The sequence below is a fragment of the Coregonus lavaretus genome, assembly GCF_964263955.1.
Source record: "Coregonus lavaretus genome assembly, chromosome: 1".
NCBI lineage: Eukaryota > Metazoa > Chordata > Actinopteri > Salmoniformes > Salmonidae > Coregonus > Coregonus lavaretus.
Window position 1 is genome coordinate 2,640,440 of NC_139988.1, and position 26,726 is coordinate 2,667,165.

A 26,726-nucleotide genomic window follows, 5' to 3' on the forward strand; every position below is an offset into this window, starting at 1 on the left:
TGAGAGAAAGGCAGGTTGAGTAAGATGGGTACAGGGTGAGGGATCCTGTGAGTAGGCAGAGACCAATAGAGTGATGGGAAGAATATACTGTATGCTTCAGTAAGGTAGTTTTCTTGGCATTCATAGCTATGGTTGTCACTTGTACTGTAGAAATTGATAGAAAGTCACAGAAAATAGAGGTTGTGGTGGCAGTGACAGAGAAATACTTGGGATTGAGAGGTTTTACTGCAGAACAGTTGCAGGGGGTCTTGAGTGGTAGAGTTCTGTCCTCACAGACCGTTGGTCTGGAGTAGGATTAGATGGGGTTAAATAGTGGAATGGGGTGGTGTTTATATTTAAAAAAAAATGTTTTGTTTTATGAGAGAGGGGTAATAGTTGGCAGGGTAATTTTTCCTTTTCCCAAATTGTGTTGTACCATATCAAAGAATGTAATGTAGGTAGGCAGTAAATTGCCTCACACTCCAGTACAGTAGGTGGCGGTGTATGCACCTTAAATTGGATGCGATCCGCCAACACAATCCAAAATAAGTATTTTTTTGTCTGGCGGAATTGACTGTAGGGGTCGGGGAGGAGTGGTTTGCGTGAGGTAAAGAAACGTTAAAGTCAGATGAATGTAGCTTCGGTAACTAGCTAGATGAGGATAAATTAATTTTAACTGCCAATGCACTCTTTCAAGAAAGCATCTTCAACTGAATCGGATATATACCTTTTGGTGTAGTGATATCAATGCCAAATTGTGATATTTAGCTAGTTAGGATGTTACAAAGGAAACATTAACTTGTCGTAGCTAAGTTAGCTATAGAAGGATAAAACGGATCATACAAAGCTAACGTAGCTATTTCGAGCTAGCTTGTCAAGCAAAGAAGAGAACAAATACATTTAGGGAAATTGTAATATGAAAAAAGACGTATCGGAGACATTAGGATTTGTCCCTCAAAAAGACATCGTCTACAACAAACTTCTGCCATACGCGGATATATTAGACGAGGAATCCAATGACATTTTGGGGAGAATCAAAGGAAACTTGGGCCGGGCTGTCCAGCTGCGAGAGATATGGCCGGGTGTCTTGTTTTGGACAAGGAAACTTTCCACGTAAGTGCTAGCTAACTTACCCAAGTGTCTGGCTTTCTAACTAGCTGGTTGCCATTCACCTGCCTTGGAAACTAGTTTATTTAGCTAGCAGCGTGTCTAACGAACTACATTTGTTTAGCCAAATAACGTTATTTACCGATGTAACGTTAGTTAACTAGCCGACTAAACTCCATCGTAAATCGTGGAGTTTAGTCACAGACAGAAGGGGTACGTTATAAATATTTGTTTTAGTCGGCTAGCTAGTAGAAGCTAGGCTAACTAAAGTTAGATTTTCGTTGGAGAAAGTGGGCTAACGGCACCGGTAACTAACATTAGTAGCTAGCTAACATTCGTGGATTTAGCTGGTAGGATTAAGGTTAGCCAGGCCAGAAACACGGAGCTAGTTGGCTAACGATAACTAAGTTAGCTAGGTAGTCATCATTAGCCAGGCAGAACAGTAGCCAGTTACAATACACTTTGACATTTCAAGGCAGATAGCAAGCGAAATGGCTCAGTCATGTCTTAAATCACAACATGAGTAACTCTAACCATGGCCACGGATAGTAACGCCGTGCTAGCTATCAATTGCTGTGTCATTAAAGACTAAGCATGCTAGCTAGTTAATGTTAGCTAACTTAGCTAGCGGCTAGCAAAATACTAGCTACTTAACGAGCAAGCGCGCTAACGTTAACTAGTTGGTAACATCTTCTTGTTTGTAAACATGTTTAACGTTGTAGGCCTAACGTTAGATAGTTGGTTGTACTACCGACGTTATCTTTCTAACATCAATTTCCCTGCAAACCGATCTATCCAGCTTGCTAGTTGCTTGAGACATGTTACTGACATATGTGACCTATTGCCCATGTCCCTTTTACCTAAACATGCCTTCACTAAGCTAGTTAAGTTAGCCAGCCATTGTTTAGTCACTGTGACTGTATGGTTGGTACAATCTAACGGGAGTTGTTTAGCCCTACCGAGCACTCAATACTATATATGAACGTCTGTTGATTTCACTTGCAAAGACTTCACATGCTTCTGTGTTGATGGTTTTACATTAGTCCAATGATTTAGCTAGCTGAGTAGATAGACAATATTAACGTGGTGTGAGTATCTTGTGAGAGATTTATTATTTTTATAATTGATGGGATGACTAACTTAGGAAGAATGCATTCTTGACTGGGCTAATGTAGGTTGTGACACCTGGCAAGCTGTGATTGATGTGAAGAGCTGTTTTAGGGGGTAAAGTGAGATAGGGATTTGTGTCTCCACAATCTTTGTGATCTGTGAACCTTCCTTGGACGTAGGAATGGTGTCTAAGGGAGCTGGCTCTTCTCACTATGACAGGTTGTTATGATATGGACATATGGCTGGCAACAGGGGTGCATCAACGGATTGGCTGAGTAAGTCTAAACCACGCTCAAGTCTTTACTCTAATTGGCCAGCAGAGAGGTGGGAAACTCTCTCTGTCAGAGTATTTGAGCAAGATCCTAGAACAATGGATTAGTTCTCTGGGGTGCCCTGCGAGGTATTTCAGAGAGCCCATATATACGAAACATCATATTTACCATTGAAGGTTTTTGCATTAATTAAAATAACTAGTATATCTTAGAAGTCGTGTTTACCTCTTTTGTTCCTAATGCCAGATTTGAATTGACGCAACTTTGACAATCTTAAGGCAAACAAACATTACTTAATAGTCCCAAATAAATAACATCAATGTTATTTTCCAGGAGGGAGTTCAGTTTTACTGTCACATGGCATAAAACTACACTGAACAAACATATAAACCATGTAAAGTGTTGGTCCCATGTTTCATGAGCTGAAATAAAATATCCCAGAAATATTTGTAAGTCGCTCTGGATAAGAGTGTCTGCTAAATGATGTAATTGTTAAATGATCCATACACACAAAAAGCTAATTTCTCTCGAATGTTTTGCACAAATGTGTTTACATCCCTGTTAGTGAGCATTTCTCCTTCGCCAAGATAATCCATACACCTGACAGGTGTGGCATATCAAGAAGCTGATTAAACAGAATTATCATTACACATGTCTAATGGGGACAATAAAAGGCACTCTAAAATGGGCACTCTGGTCACACAACACAATGCCACAGATGTGTCAAGATTCGAGGGAGCGTGCAATTGGCATGCTGACTGCAGGAATGTCCACCAGAGCTGTTGCCAGATAATTTAATGTTACTTTTTCTACCATAAGCTGCCTCCAACATTGTTTGAGAATTTGGCAGTACGTCCAACCGGCCTCACAACCACAGACCACGTGTATCGCGTTGCGTTGGCAAGCGGTTTGCTGATGTCAATGTTGTGAACAGAGTGCACTGTGGTGGTGGGGTTATGGTATGGGCATGTAGGCAAAAGCTACAGACAACGAAAACACAATTGCATTTTATCTATGGCAATTTGAATACTGTGACGAGATCCTGAGGCCCATTGTCGTGCCATTCATCTGCCACCATTCCTGGAAGCTGAAAATGTCCCAGTTCTTCCATGGCCTGCATACTCACCAGACATATCACCCATTGAGCATGTTTTTGATGCTCTGTATTGACATGTACCACAGCGTGTTTCAGTTCCCGCCAATATCTAGCAACTTCGCACAGCCATTGAAGAGGAGTGGGTCAACGCTCCACAGGCCACAACCAACAGCCTGATCAACTGTGTGCGAAGGAGATATGTTGCGGTGCATGAGGCAAATGGTGGATACTGACTGGTTTTCTGATCCACGCCCCTACCTTTTTTTTAAGGTATCTGTGATCAACAGATGCATATCTGTTTTCCCAGTCATGTGAAATCCATAGATTAGGGCCTAATTTATTTATTTAAATTGACTGATTTCCTTATATGAACTGTAACCCAGTAAAATCGTTGAAATTGTTGCATGTTGCGTTTTTTTTTTTTTTGTATAGCTACTGGTCACAACTACACAACACAAGTACCCCATAGTTCAGGGCTCACTGATTGTGCAAAGTCTGCTTCCACACGTGCTATTTACATTCACATATGGCCTAATCACTGCCAGTGTTGGTTAATATGACATGCAGTCACATGTAAATGCTCCCACGACGTGCCGTTTTGCAGTGCTTTTGGTGTTGCTAGTGTGTGACCTCCTGTGGGATTGGTGACACACCGATGATCCCGTTCTATAGCTGACTGTAATTCAGGATGTAAACACGATACAGCACCATAATTAGGCCATACACAAGGTTGATACAATGGTTGACTGACTGTATATGAACTGTACCACATCCCTTCAGTAAAGAGCAAACTATACTTTATAAAGTGTCAGGCTACAGAAGATGGTAGCGCAGTTATCTGTGAGCCTGTTTCAGAAGTTATAAATTCAAGGCACTCTTCAGGGTTCCTCCCAAAATCAGAAGAGTTCTGTTCCAAATATAGGCTGCGTACCGCTTTATTGGAATAGCTACACGTAGACGGTGTTTTCACACCTTGCCAAAGTTGATGTTACATCAGGTTACTCTCTGTTGTGTGATTGCCATGTTTTATTTGGTTGTGCTAGCTGCTAGGCTCATTAGGCTATTTCACCTTAAGCTGTGTCAGTCAGTCCTAGGCTGTGTCCCAAATGGCACCCTATTCCCTATGGGACCTTGTCCAAAGTAGTGACCTACATAGGGAATAGGGTGCTTTTTGGGACTCAGTCCAAATGCCCTGTTGGCATGTAGACTATGTCCAGGCTATGACCGAGTCACTGCTACCTCAGCCCAGACTCGGAGAGATGGAAACTCTGTTCTCAACAGTTGATCTAGATTCTGGAGCTACACAAGTATTTTGGCTCCTTGACAAGAACAAGAAGCCTTCAATGCAGGAATAGAAGGCCTATTTGTGTACAGTTGTTGCCACTGGGCTTGGGCGGTATCCAGATTGTCATACTCTATATATATAAAAGTATGTGGACACCCATTAAAATGAGTGGATTCGGCTATTTCAGCCACACCTGTTGCTGAGAGGTGTATAGAATCGAGCACACAGCCATGCAATCTCCATAGACAAACATTGGCAGTAGAATGGCCTTACTGAAGAGCTCAGTTACTTTCAACGTGCCACCTTTCCAACAAGTCAGTTCATCAAATTTCTGCCCTGCTAGAGCTGCCCCGTTGAACTGTAAGTGCTGTTACTGTGAAGTGGAAACGTCGAGGAGCAACAACGTCGAGGAGCGAAGTGGTAGGCCACACAAGATCACAGCATGGGACCGCCGAGTGCTGAAGCGCATAAAAATGATCTGTCCTCGGTTGCAACACTCACTACAGAGTTCCAAACTACCTCTGGAAGCAACTGTTCGTCGGGAGCATCATGAAATGGGTTTCCATGGCTGTGCAGCCACACACAAACCTAAGATCACCATGCGCAATGCCAAGTGTCGGCTGGAGTGGTGTAAAGCTCGCCGCCATTGGACTCTGGAGCAGTGGAAACGCGTTCTCTGGAGTGATGAATTACGCATCACCATCTCGCAGTCCGACGGCCGAAACTGGGTTTGGCAGATGCCAGGAGAACGCTACCTGCCCCAATGCATAGTGCCAACTGTAAAGTTTGGTGCAGGAGGAATAATGGTCTGGGCTGTTTTTCATGGTTCGGGCTAGGCCCCTTAGTTCCAGTGAAGGGAAATCTTAACGCTACAGCATACAATGACATTCTAGACGATTCTGTGCTTCCAACTTTGTGGCAACAGTTTGGGGAAGGCCCTTTCCTGTTTCAGCATGACAATGGCCCTGTGCAAAAGCGAAATCCACACAGAAATGGTTTGTCAGAACTTGACTGGCCTGCACAGAGCCCTGTACCTAAACCCCATCAAACACATTTGGGATGAATTGGAACGCCAACTGCGAGCCGGGCCTAATCGCCCAACATCAGTGCCTGCAGCAATGTTCCAACACCTAGTGTAAAGCCTTCCCAGAGGAGTGGAGGATGTTATAGCAGCAAAGGGGGGACCATCTCCATTAATGCCCATGCTTTTGGAATGAGATGTTCGACGACCAGGTGTCCACATACTTTTGGTCTTGGAGGGTACCTTCATACCGACCTTGTGCAATCCCAAGATATTCGTTAATACCGGCACTGAACAGAAGGGGCACCATTTTCAAACCCCACTGATCCTATGTAATCTGAATGTTAGCAATGCTAGCAAGTACATTGAAAATCCCATAGCTAATGCTAGCTAAATGCTAATGAGCGTTGTGAACTTTCAATGCTGTCTGATAAACTATTTGCAGGACAGCCATCCCAGCTCAGTTATGCAAGTATCTAAAAAATGCTACTCACAGTTTGCTGCACACGCAAAACAAATATTAGACATTAAGGCTCTTGATCCAGGATGGGATTCTCTGCTGTTACCAAGATAAGCTTGATTTTCAAATCAAAATCTAAAATCAATTTTAAAGGTCACATATTTTGCATGACACTAAATTAGCAAAGCAAATACAAAATGGCAGAGCATTTAGCACATTTTGTTAACTTAATAGTTATAAGATATCTAGCTGGCAAACATTTAGTTGTGCATTCCTTACTGTAGCTAGATCAGCTGGTGTGTGCTGCACAAGAGTGGGTGACTCACAAGGCTCCGGTCTCTAGTCGTTGTGTGCTTGTAAACGAACACCATGTGACTGGGGACTACCAGTAAGCTTCATAATGAAAAAAGTGACCAGTGAAATGAACAATGCGATCTGCTTTATCTCCTAACGTATTGCACAAGTTGACTGCAGGTATTACTTGGAGTAGCTACAAATATTCACATTTATTTTTATAAAGTCAAATAGTTTTGACGGTATTGAAAAACAATCCTGTGGCTATTTGCAAATAGCCCGGTATACAGTGTGTATATACAGTATACCACCCATGCCTACTAAGCACATTGGAATGGTCGATTGCAGGGGGTGGAGAATTCCTAGCAGATGTATCAGAAATGTGTGAAATTTATTCAATTAAAGAAAGTTAGCAGTTACGTTTATTAAAAGTTATAGAGCTACTTTACAAGCTGTGTGGGAGTGTCTTTCCTTGAATAACAAACACCTAAAGGCTATACCCATAAAGCTGTGTTCGTTGTTCAGGAACATGCGTCTGTAGTCTAGTACGGAAGAAGGTTTGCACATACTTCTTGGGTATCTACTCTAGTAGTAGCTTGGTCTTGGTGGGATAGCTCAGAGCGTCTTCTCTTTTCTATCCAGTCTGCTCTATAGTCTACACTGGCCCTGACCAGACTCCGGAGTCAGCTCACTTTGTACCGCGTGGTCAGGATGCTCAGGCTAGCTATCTGAACTCTAAGACTAGAGCCACACAGTTTGTGTCTGAAAATTCCAGATTGAGCCAATGGTTATTCAATGGGAGTTATCCTTTGACGGATGATGGAAAACGGAGAGTGATAGTCTGACAAAAAAAGCACAATACAGTGCCTTCAGAAAGTATTCACACCACTTGACTTTTTCAACATTTTGTTGTTACAAAGTAGGATTAAAATGGATTTAATTGTCATTTTTTGTCAACGATCTTCACAAAATACTCTGTCAAAATGGAAGAAAAATTATTGATTAGATAGGTATTCAACCCCCTGAGTCAGTACATGTTAGAATCACCTTTGGCAGCGATTTACAGCTGTGTAATCTCTAAGAGCTTTCCACACCTGGATTGTGCCACAATTTCCCATTTATTATTTTCAACATTCTTAAAGCCCTGCAAATTTGTTGACAACCATTTTCAGGTCTTGCCGTTGATTTTCAAGCAGATTTAAGTCAAAACTGTAACTTGGCTCCTCAGGAACATTCACTGTCTTCTTGGTAAGCAACTCCAGTGTAGATTTGGCCTTGTGTTTTAGGTTATTGTTCTGCTGAAAGGTGAATTTGTCTCCCATGTCTGTTGGAAAGCAGACAGAACCAGGTTTTTCTATATGATTTTGCCTGTGCTTAGCTCCATTCTGTTTATTTTTTTATCCTGAAAAACTCCCCCAGTCCTTAACGATTACCAGCATACCCATAACATGATGCGCAGCCACCACTATACTTGAAAATATGGAGAGGTACTCAGTAATGTATTGGATTTGCCCCAAACATAACTGTCACGAGAATTTCTATCTCTTATTAATCAAACTTAATGCTCTGAATAATTCCCAGAGGGTGTAAATTCTCTGGTTTAATCATGAATTAAACAAAGGTCCGCAACCAGCAAGAATGATCTGTATTTTTAATCATGGAGAGCTCTGGCGCCAAAAAACATACATACAGCTTTTATATCCCTTGACACACACAGGCACTTTGCTCCGCCCACCTTTAAACCGTTTCTTAGTCCCCTTCACCCTGGAATGCCTTCTCAACAGTTTCTAACTTCCCCCCTCTGTTAGTGGGTTGACACTACATTATAACTCTAACATCGTTCACACATTTATACTGTATTTGAGGTGAAATCCTTTAGTCATTATTCTTAAAATACAAATTAATCTATCAATCCACCCCTTTGACTAAATGTTTTCACATTCAGGATAAATGTATTTACAAGCATGATTAATCTCAGAGATTACATCAGAACTAATAAACATTTCATCCAATTGCGGTCTTTCAGGGTCAAAATCCTCATCATCCACCAAGCCTGGAGGATCGTTTTTCACATTCCTCTGGTCAGAGTCTGGAGTCGGTCCATCTCTCATCATTGTTGAGATACTGCATTTCACCAACGCCTTACTCACCAATCCTCGGACACAGGGAACAAGACAACAACCACATAATACAAGAATACCCATACAAACACTGACCGCCCCTAAGATGGTGGCTGCTATGTTTTTCCATTTACTAAACATTTAATCAAACCACCCTATCCACAATGTACTAACTTCTGAGTTCTCAGTTCATTCTTCACTTAGTGCAGTTAATTCTGTAAGAGCTCTGGTGACCGTCCCCTCCGGTGTGGTGTTGTTAGGGATAAATGTGCAACAATGGCTTATCATTCTATAGACACCGGCCCTTTCTGCCTGATCTAGAGCCAACCTCTTTTACTAAGTCATGAGTGGGATGGCGGATAATTTGTTCAGAGATCCCTTTTACTGCATCCCTAGTCTGGCCAATAAATCGTTTGTGGTCGTAATAGATATAATTAATCCAATCCACAATTTTGTTTGTCACCCACCAAAAGAACTTGGTAGTAAACCCTTCCCCTAATTCTTTCATAGCTTGTTATCCATCCGATACCCCCCCCTTGGTATCCCAATCGCATCCATCTAAATAGGGCTATTCTCCTTTTTGTTAAAACTCCTCCTATGTCTGTTTAACCCTTTCCTTGGTTCCTGGTGACTCATTCTAATTAGCTGAATCAGTAGAACCAGGGCGCACGTATCTAGCCACCCTTTTGGTATTCTCTGCCTTATACTGTCTTTACTGGCACACGCCCACCACACATAGGTTACAGGGGCTGTAAGGTTCAGAATTCTCTCCTGTGCTTTGAACTTAAGTCAATCACATTACCACTATCTCCAATTGATAATTGGTGATGTCTTTGTTTCTCTTTACCCCCCCATCTGGATGTTCAGTCCCGCCCGGTCTCATATCCCGGTCCCCAAGTGTGTTTAAACACTTGAGTCTAGGAACAATCCGCCGTGGGGGCCGAACACGAATATAATGGGATTTTATAATCCCAAGTTGTTTATTGACCTGTACCCCACCCGTTGGCTACATCCCTAACCTTTTATTTTGAATCTGACAGTCTGCCCTTCTCTGACTCCCATTTTGTAGGCCACTCGTCCTTGACGGTCAGTATGTCGGGTCGCTTCTCTTCTCTTTTACTTCTTAACAATGGTAAGGGCATAGCGTAATTGGTGGTGGATCTTGACATATCAAGACCATTGCCGAGACTATGATGCAGCTCAAGTCACCCCATTCCCAAAAACCGCCAACCCTCTCCTGTCCTCAGTCTTTCTGCTTGGTATCACCCCATACTCACACCCTGAGAACACACTACAGTGATGATAGGTCGGGGTAGGAGATCTTCGTTAACAGAGGTGATCCCCAGACCCTATTGGTACAGTTATTCTCTCTAACTCTGCGTGCGTTCAGTGGTGCTTATATGTGTTCTTACCTTTTTGCAGTGGGTAACGTGGACCCAGGTTGCTCTTTCTGCTATTCTAATGGCAAAGGAAGTGACCAATATAACCTGATAGGGCCCTTCCCAACAGGCCTGCTTCCAGTTTTTCTTCTTTAGGGACTGGATGCTCACCAGTCACCTGGTTAGATAGAGTGGGTCACCTTCTCCTTTAGTTCACCTGTGGGGCACAAAACCTCTGACATACCGCTCACATCACTATTCTCTTTCTAGACTGTTTTTTTTTTTTTTTTTTTTTTTTGTATTTTGTCCTCTCCTTCGTATATTATTTAATCCTACCACTAGCCTCTTCCCCCCCTCTTGACACATGGTTCTGCTCATGTGTCAATATTACCACCTACCTAACCAATCACTTAGGTAATATTGGTAATTTATTATCCAATTGCCATCCCTTATTTATTTTTGAGACTGTCCCTTGCTTCTTTATTGCTCCTCCCACTTATTTTGTCTTTTATGGCGGCTAAATTCGACTTTCATTCAGTTCAGAATCAATAGTAATCCAATCAATCAATCTCTTATCTTGTAAAAACACTCATGTTTAGTTCAAACTCTGTTCTACCCCGGCTCTCCCGGGCTTGACCTGAAGACTGATGGTTGGACATGACAGGTCCATATTTATATCTTTCAAACCTAACACAAACCCTCCTTCATGCTGTAATCAATCAAGAAGATAGCAAAGGAGAGACAGGTTTTAGCCTGAACTCTGCTTAATCCTGGTGCCGCTCCCTTCACAATGTTTGAAGAGAGACCAAAAGACAGCCATGGATTGAAGTAAGAGCAAGCACTTCGACCCTAGGTCACCTAAGTCTTCTGCCTAGCAACAAAGAATTAAAAAACTCTATGTTCGTGATTAACCCAGTTATATCTAATAGCCCACTAAAAAAACTCCCTCATCACCATCTTTAAATCACGATCAATGTCATATATCCCTCTTTACTCTCTACCATTTGGGTAAAATCCCTGTTATATGTAGGAAAAGCTAAGACTGTTTGGGAAGTGAACAACTTTTTTCTCTTCATAAATTGTTCTTCCTCCTCAGAGTTCCAAATGATTTTACCATGGGCTGCCATTGCCTTCCCATAGATAAGATCACTTAATTTACCAGTATGCAGTACATAAAGGAGTACCCAAGCTTTACAGCAGTCTATCATTCCCAAAAAGCTCATCATTCTTCATCTATTTCTGGACAGCTAGTCCCTATATTAAATTATCCTATCCAGCTTCCTATTATTACTATCTTCCTGATCTTATTACTAAATCAATGATCTAGGCAATAGATTGTTTCGCATTAGATTGGATTGTGCCTTCCTCTGATTACTGCAGCTCATTGCATTAATTTAGTTTCAAATACCAACTTGTTGTTAATTAAAGCATAATAAAAATGAAATGTAAATGACAACATTTGATAACATCTCAACTTACTTCTACCCCGTAAAAGTAATCCAAGATTAGTACAATTGACTAGCAACAGGTATCTTTCATTCAGGGAAAGCTCTCTCCCTCATCTGTTATTTTAATGTTTCAAATCCTATTATTACCAAATTATAATCTTCTTCACACTTTTCACAGCACTATAAATTACCCTCAATTTGATAAAATAAACCATCCCAAAGTCCTCCTCTCATGCCCCCAGAACCACCAGTGTGGATGACCAATCAACACCAGAAAGTCAAAACAGAGCCCAGAGGCCATTGAAATCATCCAACAAACCGTTCCATCCCACAGCATAGTAAACACCACCTATGAAGTGTTGAAAATCCCCTAAATTCAACATAACAACCCTTTATAAACATCATACTAGGTGTGTTGTTTTTTATTTGAAAAACCCAATTGAAAAACAACAATCAAAGATAGCCAGGCCCCACTTAATTTGGTAGCTCCCTTTTTACGACCTAAATACTGCCTAACTTCACTACTGCTCCCCCTAGCCCTGGGCAACATTCCAATGAGATAAGCTAATCTCTTTCTCCTAGTTATACATTTTGTCAACCTTCAATTACCATCAGTAATCTAAAGATGGTAAGTACACACAAAACATGAAACAGATATCCCCAGTCCTAACTCATCAATAATCGTTTGTATCAATCTAATTCCTCATAACTAATCTCACAATGATTATTGAACCCCTAAATCTGCTCCATGTGATCTCATCTCAAATGTTCCATTATCAATTATTTTACCAACACTATAGGAAAATCTGTCTCCCCTTCTATTGTTCCTTTCGCCCCTGTAAATGTCATATTTCATTCATTAGTCAATACAATCATATACTCCGTGTATCCATTTCCTCGCACACGGTTACATCAAATGTTCCCTCCTTTGGCCATTTAGTTACTATCTTTCTGGTCCTTTTTCCCATTTGTTAGAGATATTACCAATATCTTCACTATGTTCTGGGAACCTTCTCTTCATGATTGCTACTGGTGATCCTGCCATTTCTACTTCTTGTGTGGTCTAATGTATATATTAGGGTGTAAGGTAAATTATTCCTGTTGTCTTTCTCAGCTAAACGTTTTATATCCCTCAGTTAATAGTATTTTCTCCCTAATATATCTTCATACTCTTCTTCTTTCCCTAAATGAGATTTAATCCCTTGCCTTTCCTCTACTATCCTCCTATCATTACTGGATCAATGATAATAACTGTAATAACTATTAATAATAATTGTAATAACTATTTCGCATTAAATTGTGCCTTTTTCTGATAATGTTATAATTGTAGCCTATTGCATTACTTTAGTTTAAAATATAAGTTTGTTTATTTAACAAATCTAGAACCCACTATAGGTTGGTGCTATTCCCTCAGCATAATAGCTAAAGCTACTTGCATCCCCTAGTCCCCGTAACGAAAATAAATTATAGTTATAGAATCCACCAACTATTTGCATACACCACTGGTGTTAAGCAACCTATCGAATAAAGTAATAACAATTAGAATTTATCAAAGCACTGCCTTCCAGTCAAGTATTTAGACCTCTACTTGAAATCGTACAGCTCAATCTAACTCGCTGGACTGTCTCTATTTTTCCCCCCCCGCTAACCAGAGCCATAAATTATTCTCCTTTGTCCTCAACTCAATTTTCACAGCTCTATCACCATTTCAGTTCGCTATTCAATTTCTTTAACTGTTCTCTCTGATTCGGCCCTAATTAATAAAACAAATACTTGGTATTGTTGATAAGCATACATTTAATGATATTCCTATCATTTGAACTATGCAGTGTCTCTCACCCCTTCCCCTCCCCCCTTGCTCCTTCCTACACAACGGGGGAGGCGCGGGAACCTGCCCTAATCATCTTCCTTCTTAGGAAATAATGTCATTCGTACTTGTAACATATTTTCATAGACCTATGTAGAATACTTCTAAAGCTATCTAATTCAACTTTTAATACACGTAATAATCTAGGTCCATAGCCCCAATGCGAAAGCTTTAGCCACTGTCCCTACCTGGGTTCGAACCCGGGACCCTCTACATACATCGCCAGTCACTCTACAACGATTCTTTCAAAGCAACTACTTCCAGTTCATAGAGCAAGTGACGTCACCAAATGAAAATCGCACTAGCTATCACCTCATTCAGCAACACAAAAACTCTCTCTCCCTACACCCATTCCCTATTGAATAAGTGAGTCTTTCTATTTAACCCCAACCACGCTACAAATCTTCCATTCAACATCAACAAACCAAATACTCAGTAGTATCCGGTTACCATTCATACCAGCCGTTGAATTCACTCATACATACAGATTTCACCTTATGTCATTGAAATGCCCAACAAAACATAATAGTTCAATGGAACCCTCTATTGGCTCTCTACTATTTATACATTACTTCTATAACCACTTTAGTTATGGTCCATTTACCCATTAAACCTTATCCAATAATCAAACAACGGCACAGCCTTAAACTCATATGGGGCGGCAGGTAGCCCAGTAACCAAGAGCACCGTGTCAGCAACCGAGAGGTCGCCGGTTCCAATCCCCGAGCCGACCAGGCGAAAAATCTGCCGATGTGCCCCCGAGCAAGGCACCCAACCCCAATTGCTCCTGCAAGTCGCTCTGGACAAGAGCGTCTGCTAAATGACCAAAAATCAAAATGTAAATATTCTCTACTTTCTCACCCATGACGTACGTCTACGTTTGGGTGAGAAAGTTCATACGTATATATCGTTAGAAATGTATAGGTACCTCTCAAATAATCGCTTTGTGGTGTTTTTAGCCAATTCTTAATTGACACAAATCACTTCTTCAAACATTTTACCCGTGGAACCAAAAAATAGACTGTCATTTCCCGGACATTGCCCTTTCCTTTATCTCTGCAGTCGTGATGGTTATGACCTGTTTTGTTACAGTATTTACACGGGGCCTTACACTCTCTAGCAAAATTCTCTAGTCTTTCCTGACTCTCCAAAAGCCATACTCTCGTTTATATGCATCTGCCTAATCATAACCTCTAACTTCTCCACATCGAGATGCCCAATAAATCCATACCTCTTCTCCCAAATGTATCCATAAAACATATTTATTCGATCCCTTCCTAACATATATCTTTCATCCCCCGTTAATTCTCAGACCTCTTTAGAATATTTATTTCCCATGGTAGCAAAATAAGAAATTCCCCCGTTTTAGTAATAATTCAATCAATAATTATTTCCTTTGGGACTTATTAATGGTGTGACTTTTGAAAAATGTTATGATCTGCTTTTGTAATAAACCATTTAAATTATTCAACCCGTAACCAAGTTTTTTAAGACACCAGTTTTATGAAACGGATGGGACAACCATTTTTTCTCACGCGACCTATTTTAGTCCCTTCCTTTAAACAATTATCACGTATTTCGATGGATCATTAGGTCTCACATTTATACAACCTTATACGATTTTTTACTAACACTATCCGTAATCCAGAGGTCGTAAAGCTCTAGTTTCATGAAACTGACAGAGTTAGAGCAAATCCCCAGTTGTTTATGACTCTCGACTTGTTTAATGTATATATCTCACACGATGATAATTATCTCCCTTCCTGTTTATATTGTAAAGACTGTATCTCGTACAATCTCAATATTAACTAGTTTATTTTGGTAATAGCTATATACCTTGAGTCATTTCAGACCCCCTTCCATCCTTTTAATTCTCCTATGAGATTTTGGTAACTATTCTCTGCCCTTCACAATAATTATTATTCTCATACAAGTTCAAATAATCACACCAAATCCATGAATAAAAATTACTGACCTCCTTCCTCGCAGTTGGGATTTAAATGCTTTTTCAAATCTCGTTAACGTCTTTATCGTTCATAAGATTCATCACCGGCCTGTTTATAACCTTAACGTCGAAGGCCAGGTCTATTCTATACGGATGCTATCATCCGCCCGTGCACGGTTTCGGTGTCCTTAGAACGATAAAGACGTATTTTGAGCTCCGCTCTAAGGACCATTTGTCACGAGAATTTCTATCTCTAATTAATCAAACTTAATGCTCTGAATAATTCCCAGACGGTGTAAATTCTCTGGTTTAATCATGAATTAAACAAAGGTCCGCAACCAGCAAGAATGATCTGTATTTTTAATCATGGAGAGCTCTGGCGCCAAAAAACATACATACAGCTTTTATATCCCTTGACACACACAGGCACTTTGCTCCGCCCACCTTTAAACCGTTTCTTAGTCCCCTTCACCCTGGAATGCCTTCTCAACAGTTTCTAACTTCCCCCCTCTGTTAGTGGGTTGACACTACATTATAACTCTAACATCGTTCACACATTTATACTGTATTTGGGGTGAAATCCTTTAGTCATTATTCTTAAAATACAAATTAATCTATCAATAACACTTTGTATTCAGGATTAAAAGTATATTGCTTTTCCACATTTTTTGCAATATTACTTTAGTGCCTTGTGACAAACAGAATGCATGTTTTGAAATATTTTTTATTTTGTACAGACTTCCTTCTTGTCACTTCGTCCATTAGGTTAGTATTGTGGAGTAACTACAATGTTGATCTATCCTCAGTTTTCTCCTATCACAGCCATTAAACTCTATAACTGTTTTAAAGTCACCATTGGCCTCATGGTGAAATCACTGAGCGGTTTCTTTCCTCTCCGGTAACTGAGTTAGGATTGACGCCTGTATCTATGTATTGACTGGGTCTATTGATGCACCCTCAAGTGTAATTAACAACTTCACCATGCTCAAAGATCTATTCAATGTCTGCTTTTTATGTGTATTTTTACCCATCTACCATCTCGCCTTTTGGATGATAGCGGGTTTAACAGGCCGTGGCTCGGGTGGATGAGGTCCTTGATGATCTTCTTGGCCTTCCTGTGACACCGGATGCTGTAAATGTCTCCCACTCCCGGTGATGCGTTGGGCTGACTGCACCACTCTCTGGAGAGCCCTGCGGTTGCAGTGATACAGCCCGACAGGATGCTCTCAATGGTGCATCTGTAAAAGTTTGAGGGTTTTAGGTGCCAAGCCAAATTTCTTCAGCCTCCTGAGGTTGAAGAGGCGCTGTTGGGCCTTCTTCACTGCACTGTCCGTGGGGGTGGACCATTTCAGATTGTCAGTGATGTGTACATCGAGGAACTTGACGCTTTTGACCTTCTCCACTGCGGCCCCATCGATGTAGATGGGGGCGTGCTCTCTCTGTCTCCTGAAGTCCACGATCAGCTCCTTCGTTTTGTTGACGTTGAGGGAAAGGTTTGCAAACTTGATGATTGAGTTGGAGGCGTGCGTGGCCACGCAGTCATTGGTGAACAGGGAGTACAGGAGGGGTCTGAGCATGCACCCTTGTGGGACCCCGGTGTTGAGGAACAGTGTAGTGGAGGTGTTGTTGCCTACCTTCACCACCTGGGGGCGGCCCGTCAGGAAGTCCTGGAACCAGTTGCACAGGGTGGGGTTCAGACCCAGGGCCCTGAGCTTAATGATGAGCTTGGAGGGTACTATGGTGTTGAAGGCTGAGCTGTAGTCAATGACCAGAATTCTTACATAGGTATTCCTCTTGTCCAGATGGGATAGGGCAGTGCGATGGCGATTGCATCATCCGTAGATCTATTAGGGGCGGTATGCGAATTGCAGTGGGTCTAGGGAGTCGGGTAAATGTGGAGGTGATATGATCCTTAACTAACCTCACAAAGCACTTCATGATGACAGGAGTGCTACAGGGCGATAGTCATTTAGTTCAGTTACCTTCGCTTTCTTGGGTACAAAGACAATGGTGGACATCTTGAAGCAAGTGGGGACAGCAGACTGGGATAGGGAGAGATTGAATATGTCCATAAACAGTCCAGCCAGCTGGTCTGCACATGCTCTGAGGACGCGGCTAGGGATGCCGTCTGTGCTTAAATGTCTTACTCACGTCGGCCACGGAGAACGAGAGCTCACAGTCCTCGGGAGCGGCCTGTGTCGGCGTCACTGTGTTATCCTCAAAGCGGCCGAAGAAGGTGTTTAGCATGAAATTACATTTACATAAGTATTCAGATCCTTTACTCAGTACTTTGTTGATGCACCTTTGGCAGTGATTACAGCATTGAGTCTTCTTGGGTATGACGCTACAAGCTTGGCACACTTGTATTTGGGGACTTTCTCCCATTCTTCTCTGCAAATCCTCTCAAGCTCTGTCAGGTTGGATGAGGAGTGTCGCTGCACAGCTATTTTCAGGTCTCTCCAGAGATGTCCGATCGGGTTGAAGTCCAGGCTCTGGCTGGGCCACTCAAGGACATTCAAAGACTTTTCCCAAAGCCACTCCTGTGTTGTCTTGGCTGTGTGCTTAGGGACGTTGTCCTGTTGGAAGCTGAACCTTTGCCCCAGTCTGAGGTCCTGCTCTGGAGCAGGTTTTCATCAAGGATCTCTCTGTACTTTGCTCCGTTCATCTTTCCCTCGATCCTGACTAGTCTCCCAGTCCCTGCCGCTGAAAAACATCCCTACAGCATGATGATGCTGTCACCACCATGCTTCACCGTAGGGATGGTGCCAGGTTTCCTCCAGACATGACGCTTGGCATTCAGGCCAAAGAGTTCAATCTTGGTTTCATCAGACCACAGAATCTTGTTTCTCATGGTTTGAGAGTCCTTTAGGTGTCTTTTGGCAAACTCCAAGCGGGCTGTCATGTGCCTTTCACTGATGAGTGGCTTCTTTCTGGCCACTCTACCATAAAGGCCTGATTGGTGGCGTAATGCAGAGATGGTTGTCCTTCGGGAAGGTTCTCCCATCTCCACAGAGGAGCTCTGTGAGAGTGACCATCGGGTTCTTGGTCACCTCCCTGACCAAGGCCCTTCTCCCCCGATTGCTCCGTTTGACCGGGCTGCCAGCTGTAGGAAGAGTCTTGGTGGTTCCAAATTTCTTCCATTTAAGAATGATGGAGGCCACTGTGTTCTTGGGGACCTTCAATGCTGCTGAAATGTTTTGGTACCCTTCCCCAGATCTGTGCCTCAACACAATCCTGTCTTGGAGCTCTACGGACAACTCCTTTGACCTCATGGCTTGGTTTTTACTCTGACATGCACTGTCAACTGTGGGACCTTATATAGATAGGTGTGTGCCTTTCCAAATCATGTCCAATCAATTGATTTTACCACAGGTGGACGCCAGTGAAGTTCTACAAACATCTCAAGGATGATAAATCGAAACAGGATGCACCTGAGCTCAATTTCGAGTCTCCTAGCAAAGGGTCTGAATATATATGTAAATAAGGTATTTCTGTTTTTTGGTTTTTTTTAAATAAATGTGCAAAAATGTATAACATCTTGTTTTTGCTTTGTCATAATGGGGTATTGTGTGTAGATTGATGAGGGGGGGGGAATTATTTAATCCATTTTAGAATAAGGCTGTAACATAACAAAATGTGGAAAAATTCAAGGGGTCTGAATACTTTCCGAATGCACTGTACGTCTCGTGTCTGAGCCGCTCCATTTTGTCCCTGTACTGACGTTTTACCTGTTTGATTGCCTTCCGGAGGGCATAACTGGACTGATTGTATTCGATCATATTCCCAGTCTCTTTGCCGTGGTTAAATCCATCTGTCCACGGTTTTTGGTTTGGATATGTTTTAATCGTCACAGTGGGAACATCATCCCATATCCTCTTCCTGATGAACTCCGTCACTGTGTCAGTGTATACGTCAATGTTATTCTCAGAGGCAGCCCGGAACATGTCCCAGTCTGCGTGATCATGTTGGCCTCTGATCCAATTCTGATCTGAGAAATTGTTTGATATTGTGTTTTTTTGTGGTGTGTGTGTGTATGTATGTATGTATGTATGTGTATGTGTGTATGTATATATATATATATGTATATATATATATATATATATATATATATATATATATATATATATATATATATATATATATATATATATATATATATATATATATATATATATATATATATATATATAAATAAAAAACTTTATTTCAGATATTTTTTTACATGTCAGTTCGGACAACTTAACTCTATATTCTTCTTGTGAAATTTTTTTTTTTTAACTTTTCTAAGAGGACAAGCGTTAATGTCGAGGCCTGTATATGATTTGCGTTCATATGTCTCTGTGGCTGTACCCTAAAGGTTATTTTCTTGTAGGTACATACGGCTGTACGGCAGGAAGTTCAGCAAGGAGGACCATGTGCTGTTCATCAAGCTGCTGTACGAGCTGATCACCATGGACAAGCTGGAGATCAGCATGATGCAAGGCCTCGCCCGGCTACTCATCAACCTCCTCAAGTAAGACCATGGCCTACACACACATGGAGATCAGCATGAGAACTGGCCCGCCTGCTCATCATCCTCCTAATGGAAGCAACAAACACACACACACACACACCCATCAATAAGACCAGTATGATGCAATGCCTCGCCCACCTCATCAGTCAATGTCACATAATGTCACTCTAATCAGCCTTTGATCATGTACTTCTTGCGGGTCTATTGTTTTCCTCCAAATAGTGTGAGAAGCTTGAGTGTATCTCATGTTTCAGAGTTGAAATACTCTCCATAAATTGAACCCTCCGACCACCTAATTGTGTGAGAAGCTCTTTGAGGCAAGGGTGACATGATAGTTTAAATGAAGTGTTTTACATATTTTAACCCCACCTACTCTATTTCTAACAGGAAAACAGAGTTGCTGTCGCGTGAGGACCTGGAGTTGCCTTGGAGACCACTGTACGAGCTGCAAGACAGGATCCTCTACTCAAAGACCGAACACCTGGGCCTCAACTGGTTCCCCAAGTATGCCCTTCTTCTATTTTACCACATAAAGAACTCCACATATTGACACATTGAAACCAGCCCACTCAGTTAGGTAAAGTTTGTGTGAAGTCTGTTATGACATCATCATACACTACAGGGTGACTTCCTGCTTACAGTCATTAACACAACAACATAAAAAATTGTCCACGACTGCCACTATTGGTTCTTCCCATTTTGAGCCCTCTATAAGCAGGAAGGTGGCGGTGCCCCGCTTCACACTATGATGTAATTTCGCTGAGTCTACCTTAATGTGTTTGTTATGGAGCTCACTTCTGAATCTCTAGTGGTGGTATAAATTGATTTATTGTGAAATTTAGCTGGCTTTGTGTCAGTTATTCTGTTGGAGATTTGTTGGTGCTGCCTACTGCCATGGTACCGCCTACTGCCATGGTACTGCCTAATACAGTTCAACACACAGTTCATTCAGTTTCCCTTTGCCCTCCTCCTTGTTGCATCCTTTCATAAGGCGTCAGCATGCTTCAGTTCGGCTGGCGGCTAGCCGAAGTTGGCTAGGCGACCCAAACGAGTGTGCTCGCAGACTCCCTTAAGACATTAGCGTGAAAAAACAGCTTTGGCTTGCCTCAGGGAAAAATAAATTGTGCCCGAACAACCAAAAAAATCTTACGGAAGTCCGAAACGAACAAAAACGTCACAATGTTATCATAATATATGCACAAACTCTTCCAGACTCTTTCGGCTGGGAAGCATGCGGATGCCTTTACATGCAAAGATTCTCTGTTATCCCTGCCTTCTTTTGTGGCCTAGGCTAATTTCTGAAAGTTGTAAAATCTGTACCAACACACCCCCAGGTTGCATATAGCCGTAGACCCCCCTCCCCTCCCACCCCTTTTCTCCCAGCAAGCAGTGCGAGGTGCTCTTGTATAGTGCTATGGGAACATTGTGTTACAACAAAGCCTTGCTAGCACATAACAATGGGCTTTGTCACAAAGGGAAGCAGGTTTATTGATGCTTGCTCTCGTTTGTTTTTCAAGAAAATGAGCAGTGAAAAAAAACAAATCAGAAAATGTGCGATGATGCTGCGGTACAAAACAAAGTGTTAGAGTTTGATAGTGGCTTGGCTTTTCATGTGAATCTGAATGTGTTTTAATGCCTTTGTCTCCTCTCACATTCAGTTCTCTACGGCCTCGTGCTTCCTCTAAACACGTAATCATAAAATTGTTTCAGAGGTGGTAAGGACAACACTTCTCTTGTGATTTTTTTATTTATTTTTTATATCATCCTTTTATTCAGGCACTCTTTGGTTTTTATTTGTATATGTTGCATGTTTAAAACCAAAAAGCACACTGGACACCCCCATGCAGCTTGTTTGACATAAAATCAACTACAAATCAACCTAAAACCAATAAGCAATGTTAACATTTCACTCATATTGGAGACTGTCGCACTGCGTCTAACTGGACTCTATCCCCCTACCCTTTCTTTGTCAAGTCCCATATGATTTGGTGGATTGACCCACTGAAGGTTTTGCAGCAGTACCCACTAGAGTAGCCTAGCACATTCTGTTTTTAAACGGCCATAATGGATAACATTTTCGTGGTGCAAAAGAGCGTAGATTTGTGCAACAAAAAAAAAGTATCCTTATAATGCACATTGTTGAAGAAAAGTTTCAAATTTGGCCTAAATCACGCTACCAGATAATAGTGACGTTGACTGTGTTTCTATGCACTGATCTGTGCTCTTTTTGTGCCACAAATGTTGTCCCATATCTGTGAGAGTCATGCTAAGAGTAGTGAGAAGCTCTTGTATCATGTTCACCCCTGGTGTACTGGTATGACTTGGGGGTGATTAACACATGATGTTTCACCCCAGTATTCTAAAGGTCATTGGGTTTGGGGTTCCCCAGGGTTGAGTGTTGGGGACGTTGGTAATCTGTTCAGGTGTTCTGGTCATGCTGCTTTGGATTTGCTCAGGGTGTGTGAGTGGCTGGAAGGTAGGGGCATTGAGGGTGTTTGAGCTCAGGGTGTGTGAGGGGAAGGAATGCAGGGGCATTGAGGTTGTTTGAGCTCAGGGTGTGTGAGGGGAAGGAAGGTAGGGGCATTGAGGGTGTTTGAGCTCAGGTTGTGTGAGGGGAAGGAAGGTAGGGGCATTGAGGGTGTTTGAGCTCAACGGCTGGGGTTATATTGGTCTCAGTTAAATCTTTTGACATTGTTATGTGACACTGAGTTGAGTGACTAACCTTTTCAAGCTGTTCATAATGATGGTAACGTTCAGAAATAGGCCCAACCGTAATCAAACCAAAGCCTGTAACAGCAGTCAGCAATACTACAATGTAGCCTGGTATTGGTTGTATTATTTAGGCATCAAACGGAAGAAAATGGACTGAATGGGAGGGACTACTTGAAGTTGTCCAATAAGAAACGCTCATATGGGAGGGACTACTTGAAGTTGTCCAATAAGAAACACTAATTTCCGTTTTTTCTTTATGTGCCCTAATGAGTACAACCAAGATATGTTTACTGTGTAGTCAGGCTAGGTGATAAAACGGCTCAAACAATAGGCACCCTCGGCCAACTCTCTCCACTGTCAAGGTCAGCGTTCATTACAAGTATTAACGGCTAGCCCTTACATAAAGCCTCCAAGACAATTCCCGTGTAGCATGGCGCTTATAACACCAGGGTTGTGGGTTCGATTCCCACGGGGGCTAGTATGAAAAAGTTAATAATAATAAAGAATGCACTCACTTAACTGTAAGTCGCTCTGGATAAGAGCGTCTGCTAAATGACTAAAATGTAATGTGCTTGTGATGGCTATTTAACAGTCTGATGACCTTGAGATAGAAGCTGTTTTTCATTCTCTCGGTCCCAGCTTTGATGCACCTGTACTGACCTCGCCTTCTGGATGATAGCGGGGTGAACAGGCAGTGGCTCGGGTGGTTGATGTCCTTGATGATCTTTTTGGCCTTCCTGTGACATCGGGTGCTGTATGTGTCTTGGAGGGCGGGTAGTTTGCCCCCGATAATGCGTTCGGCAGACCGCACCACCCTCTGGAGAGCCCTGCGGTTGCGGGCGGTGCAGTTGCTGTACCAGGTGGTGATACAGCCCGACAGGATGCTCTCAATTGTGCATCTGTAAAAGTTTGTGAGGGTTTTAGGTGCCAAGCCAAATTTCTTCAGCCTCCTGAGGTTGAAGAGGCTCTGTTGAATGGGTGGACCATTTCAGTTTGTCGGTGATGTGTACGCCAAGGATCTTGAAGCTTTCCACCTTCTCCACTGCGGTCCCGTCGATGTGGATAGGGGGGTGCACCCTCTGCTGTTTCCTGAAGTCCATGATCATCTGTTTTGTTGATGTTGAGTGAGAGGTTATTTTCCTGGCACCACACTCCCAGAGCCCTCACCTCCTCCCTGTAGGCGGTCTCGTCATTGTTGGTAATCAAGCCTACTATTGTTGTGTCGTCTGCAAACTTGATGATTGAGTTGGAGGCGTGCTTGGCCACGCAGTCATGGGTGAACAGGGAGTACAGGAGGGGGCTGAGCATGCACCCTTGTGGGGCCCCAGTGTTGAGGATCAGCGAAGTGGAGATGTTGTTTCCTACCTTCACCACCTGGGGGCGGCCCATCAGGAAGTCCAGGACCCAGTTGCACAGGGCGGGGTTCAGACCCAGGGCCTCGAGCTTGATGATGAGCTTGGAGGGTACTATGGTGTTGAATGCTGAGCTATAGTCAACAAACAGCATTCTTACATAGGTATTCCTCTTGTCCAGATTAGATTGTGCAGTGTGATGGTGATTGCATCGTCTGTGGATCTATTGGGGCGGTAAGCAAATTGAAGTGGGTCTAGGGTGACAGGTAAGGTAGAGGTGATATGATCCTTGACTAGTCTCTCAAAGCACTTTATGATGACAGAGGTGAGTGCTACAGGGCGATAGTCATTTAGTTCAGTTACCTTTGCTTTCTTGGGTCCAGGAACAATGGTGGCCATCTTGAAGCATGTGGGAACAGCAGACTGGGAAAGGGAGAGATTGAATATGTCCATAAACACACCAGCCAGCTGGTCTGCACATGCTCTGAGGACGCGGCTAGGGATGCCGTCTGGGCCGGCAGCCTTGCGGGGGTTAACATGCTTAAATGTCTTAATCACGTCGGCCACTGAGAAGGAGAGGCCACAGTCCTTGGTAGTGGGCCTCGTCAGTGGCACTGTGTTATCCTCAAAGCAGGCGAAGAAGGTGTTTAGCTTGTCTGGAAGCGAGACGTCGGTGTCGGCGACGTGGCTGGTTTTCCTTTTGTAGTCCGTGATTGTCTGTAGACCCTGCCACATACGTCTCGTGTCTGAGCCGTTGAATTGCGACTCCACTTTGTCTATACTGATGCTTTGCCAGTTGAATTGCCTTGCGGAGTGAGTAGCTACACTGTTTGTATTCTGCCATATTCCCAGTCACCTTGCCATGGTTGCATGCGGTGGTTCGCGCTTTCAGATTGGCACGAATGCTGCCATCTATCCACGGTTTCTGGTTAGGCTAGGTTTTAATAGTCACAGTGGGCACAACATCACCTATACACTTCCTGGTAAACTCAGTCACCGTTTCAGTGTATTCGTCTAAATTATTTTCGGAAGCTACCCGGAACATATCCCAGTCCGCGTGATTAAAACAATCTAGAAGCGTGGATTCCGATTGGTCAGACCAGCGTTGAATAGTCCTTAGCACGGGTATTTCTTGTTTGAGTTTCTGCCTATAGGAAGGGAGGAGCAAAATGGAATCGTGGTCAGATTTGCCGAAAGGAGGGCGGGAGAGGGCCTTATAACCATCCCGGAAGTTCGAATAGCAATGGTCGAGGATTTTGGCAGCGCAAGTACAACAGTCAATATGTTGATAGAACTTCGGCAGCCTAGTCCTCAAATTTGCTTTGTTAAAATCCCCGGCTACAATAAATGCAGTCTCAGGATATGTGGTTTCCAGTTTGCATAAAGTCCAGTGAAGTTCTTTGAGGGCCGTCTTGGTATCGGCTTGAGGGGGGATATACACGGCCGTGACTATAACCGAGGAAAATTCTCTTGGGAGAATACGGTCGGCATTTGATTGTGAGAAATTCTAGGTCGGGTGAACAAAAGGACTCGAGTTCCTGTATGTTACTACAATTACACCATGAGTCGGTAATCATGAAACACACACCTCCGCCCTTCTGCTTCCCGGAGAGAGATTTATTCCTGTCTGCGCGATGAACTGAGAACCCCTCTTGCTGGACCGATTTCGACAGAATATCCCAAGAGAGCCATGTTTCCGTGAAACAAAGTATGTTACAGGCCTTGATGTCTCTCTGGAAAGAAATCCTTGCCCGGAGTTCGTCGATCTTGTTCACCAAAGACTGAACATTAGCGAGTAGTATACTTGGGAGCGGTGGGTTGTGTGCGCGCCATCTAAGTCGAACCAGCAGGCCACTCCGAGTCCCTCTTCTCCGCCGGCGATGTTTTGGGTCAGCCGCTGGAATCAGTTCAGTTGCCCTGGGGAGAGCAAACAAAGGATCTGCTTCGGGAAAGTCGTATTCCTTGTTGTAATGCTGGTGAGTTACCGCCGCTCTGATATCCAATAGTTTTCCCCTGCTGTATGTAATGATACAAAACACTTTCTGAGCGAATAATGTAAAAAATAATACATAAAAAAACAAAATACTGCAAAGTTTCCTAAGAGCTAGTCGCGAGGCCGCCATCTTCGTCGGCGCCAGGTTGAACAGTCGATGACTTCTGTATGTTTCTGTAGTCCTGTTGTCATGCTATGCCAGTTTGTGTGTCCCTGATTTCCTTGCTGTTTCTATATACACACCTGGTCCTCACATCCCTTACTTTTGATCAGTGCTTGAGTTGAGCCGGTACAGACACTTGTCTTTCTACTGCTTGATTACAGACACCTCGTTCAAAATACTTGCTCTAAAATATGAACACTGCTGTAAACTTAAAATGAGCACCACACCTGAAGTGAGTAACCAAGCCAGCACCTTTGTCATTACATTTCAGGCACCGCTTTTGATGAGCATGTACTATACGTGGAATTTCAATGAGAGTGATTTGGCTGTACCTGCATGCAGTCAGTCAGTCACATCCTAATTGCATTGGGGTGTTCAGTGTGCTCATTCTTTCAATAACAGCCACCTTAGCCACCTCTGTCTGTTCTGATGTCTCAACATCTCTCTCTCTCTCTCTCTCTCTTCCCCCCCCCCCCCCCCCAGCTCGGTAGAAAACGTTCTGAAGACACTTGTGAAAAGCTGCAGACCGTAAGTATATATTTTTAAACCCCTATATGAGATATACTGTATGTGTTTTTTAATGAATTCTGTTGCTGAGCTCATGGTTGCA

General features: G+C 42.7%; 1 protein-coding gene across 1 annotated transcript in view; it reads left to right on the forward strand.

Annotated features, from left to right (window-relative positions):
- The first annotated feature begins 572 nt into the window (after nt 1-572).
- The window catches only part of LOC311134533 (proteasome activator complex subunit 4A-like), a 91,282-nt gene continuing 65,128 nt past the window's right edge, over nt 573-26,726 (forward strand). The window contains exons 1-5 of the mRNA XM_084168234.1: nt 573-1,092; nt 19,756-19,896; nt 20,284-20,400; nt 21,555-21,611; nt 26,600-26,644. Of these exons, the coding sequence (XP_084024360.1) occupies nt 896-1,092; nt 19,756-19,896; nt 20,284-20,400; nt 21,555-21,611; nt 26,600-26,644 (557 nt within the window). The 5' untranslated portion in view covers nt 573-895. The remainder of the gene's footprint in view (nt 1,093-19,755; nt 19,897-20,283; nt 20,401-21,554; nt 21,612-26,599; nt 26,645-26,726) is intronic.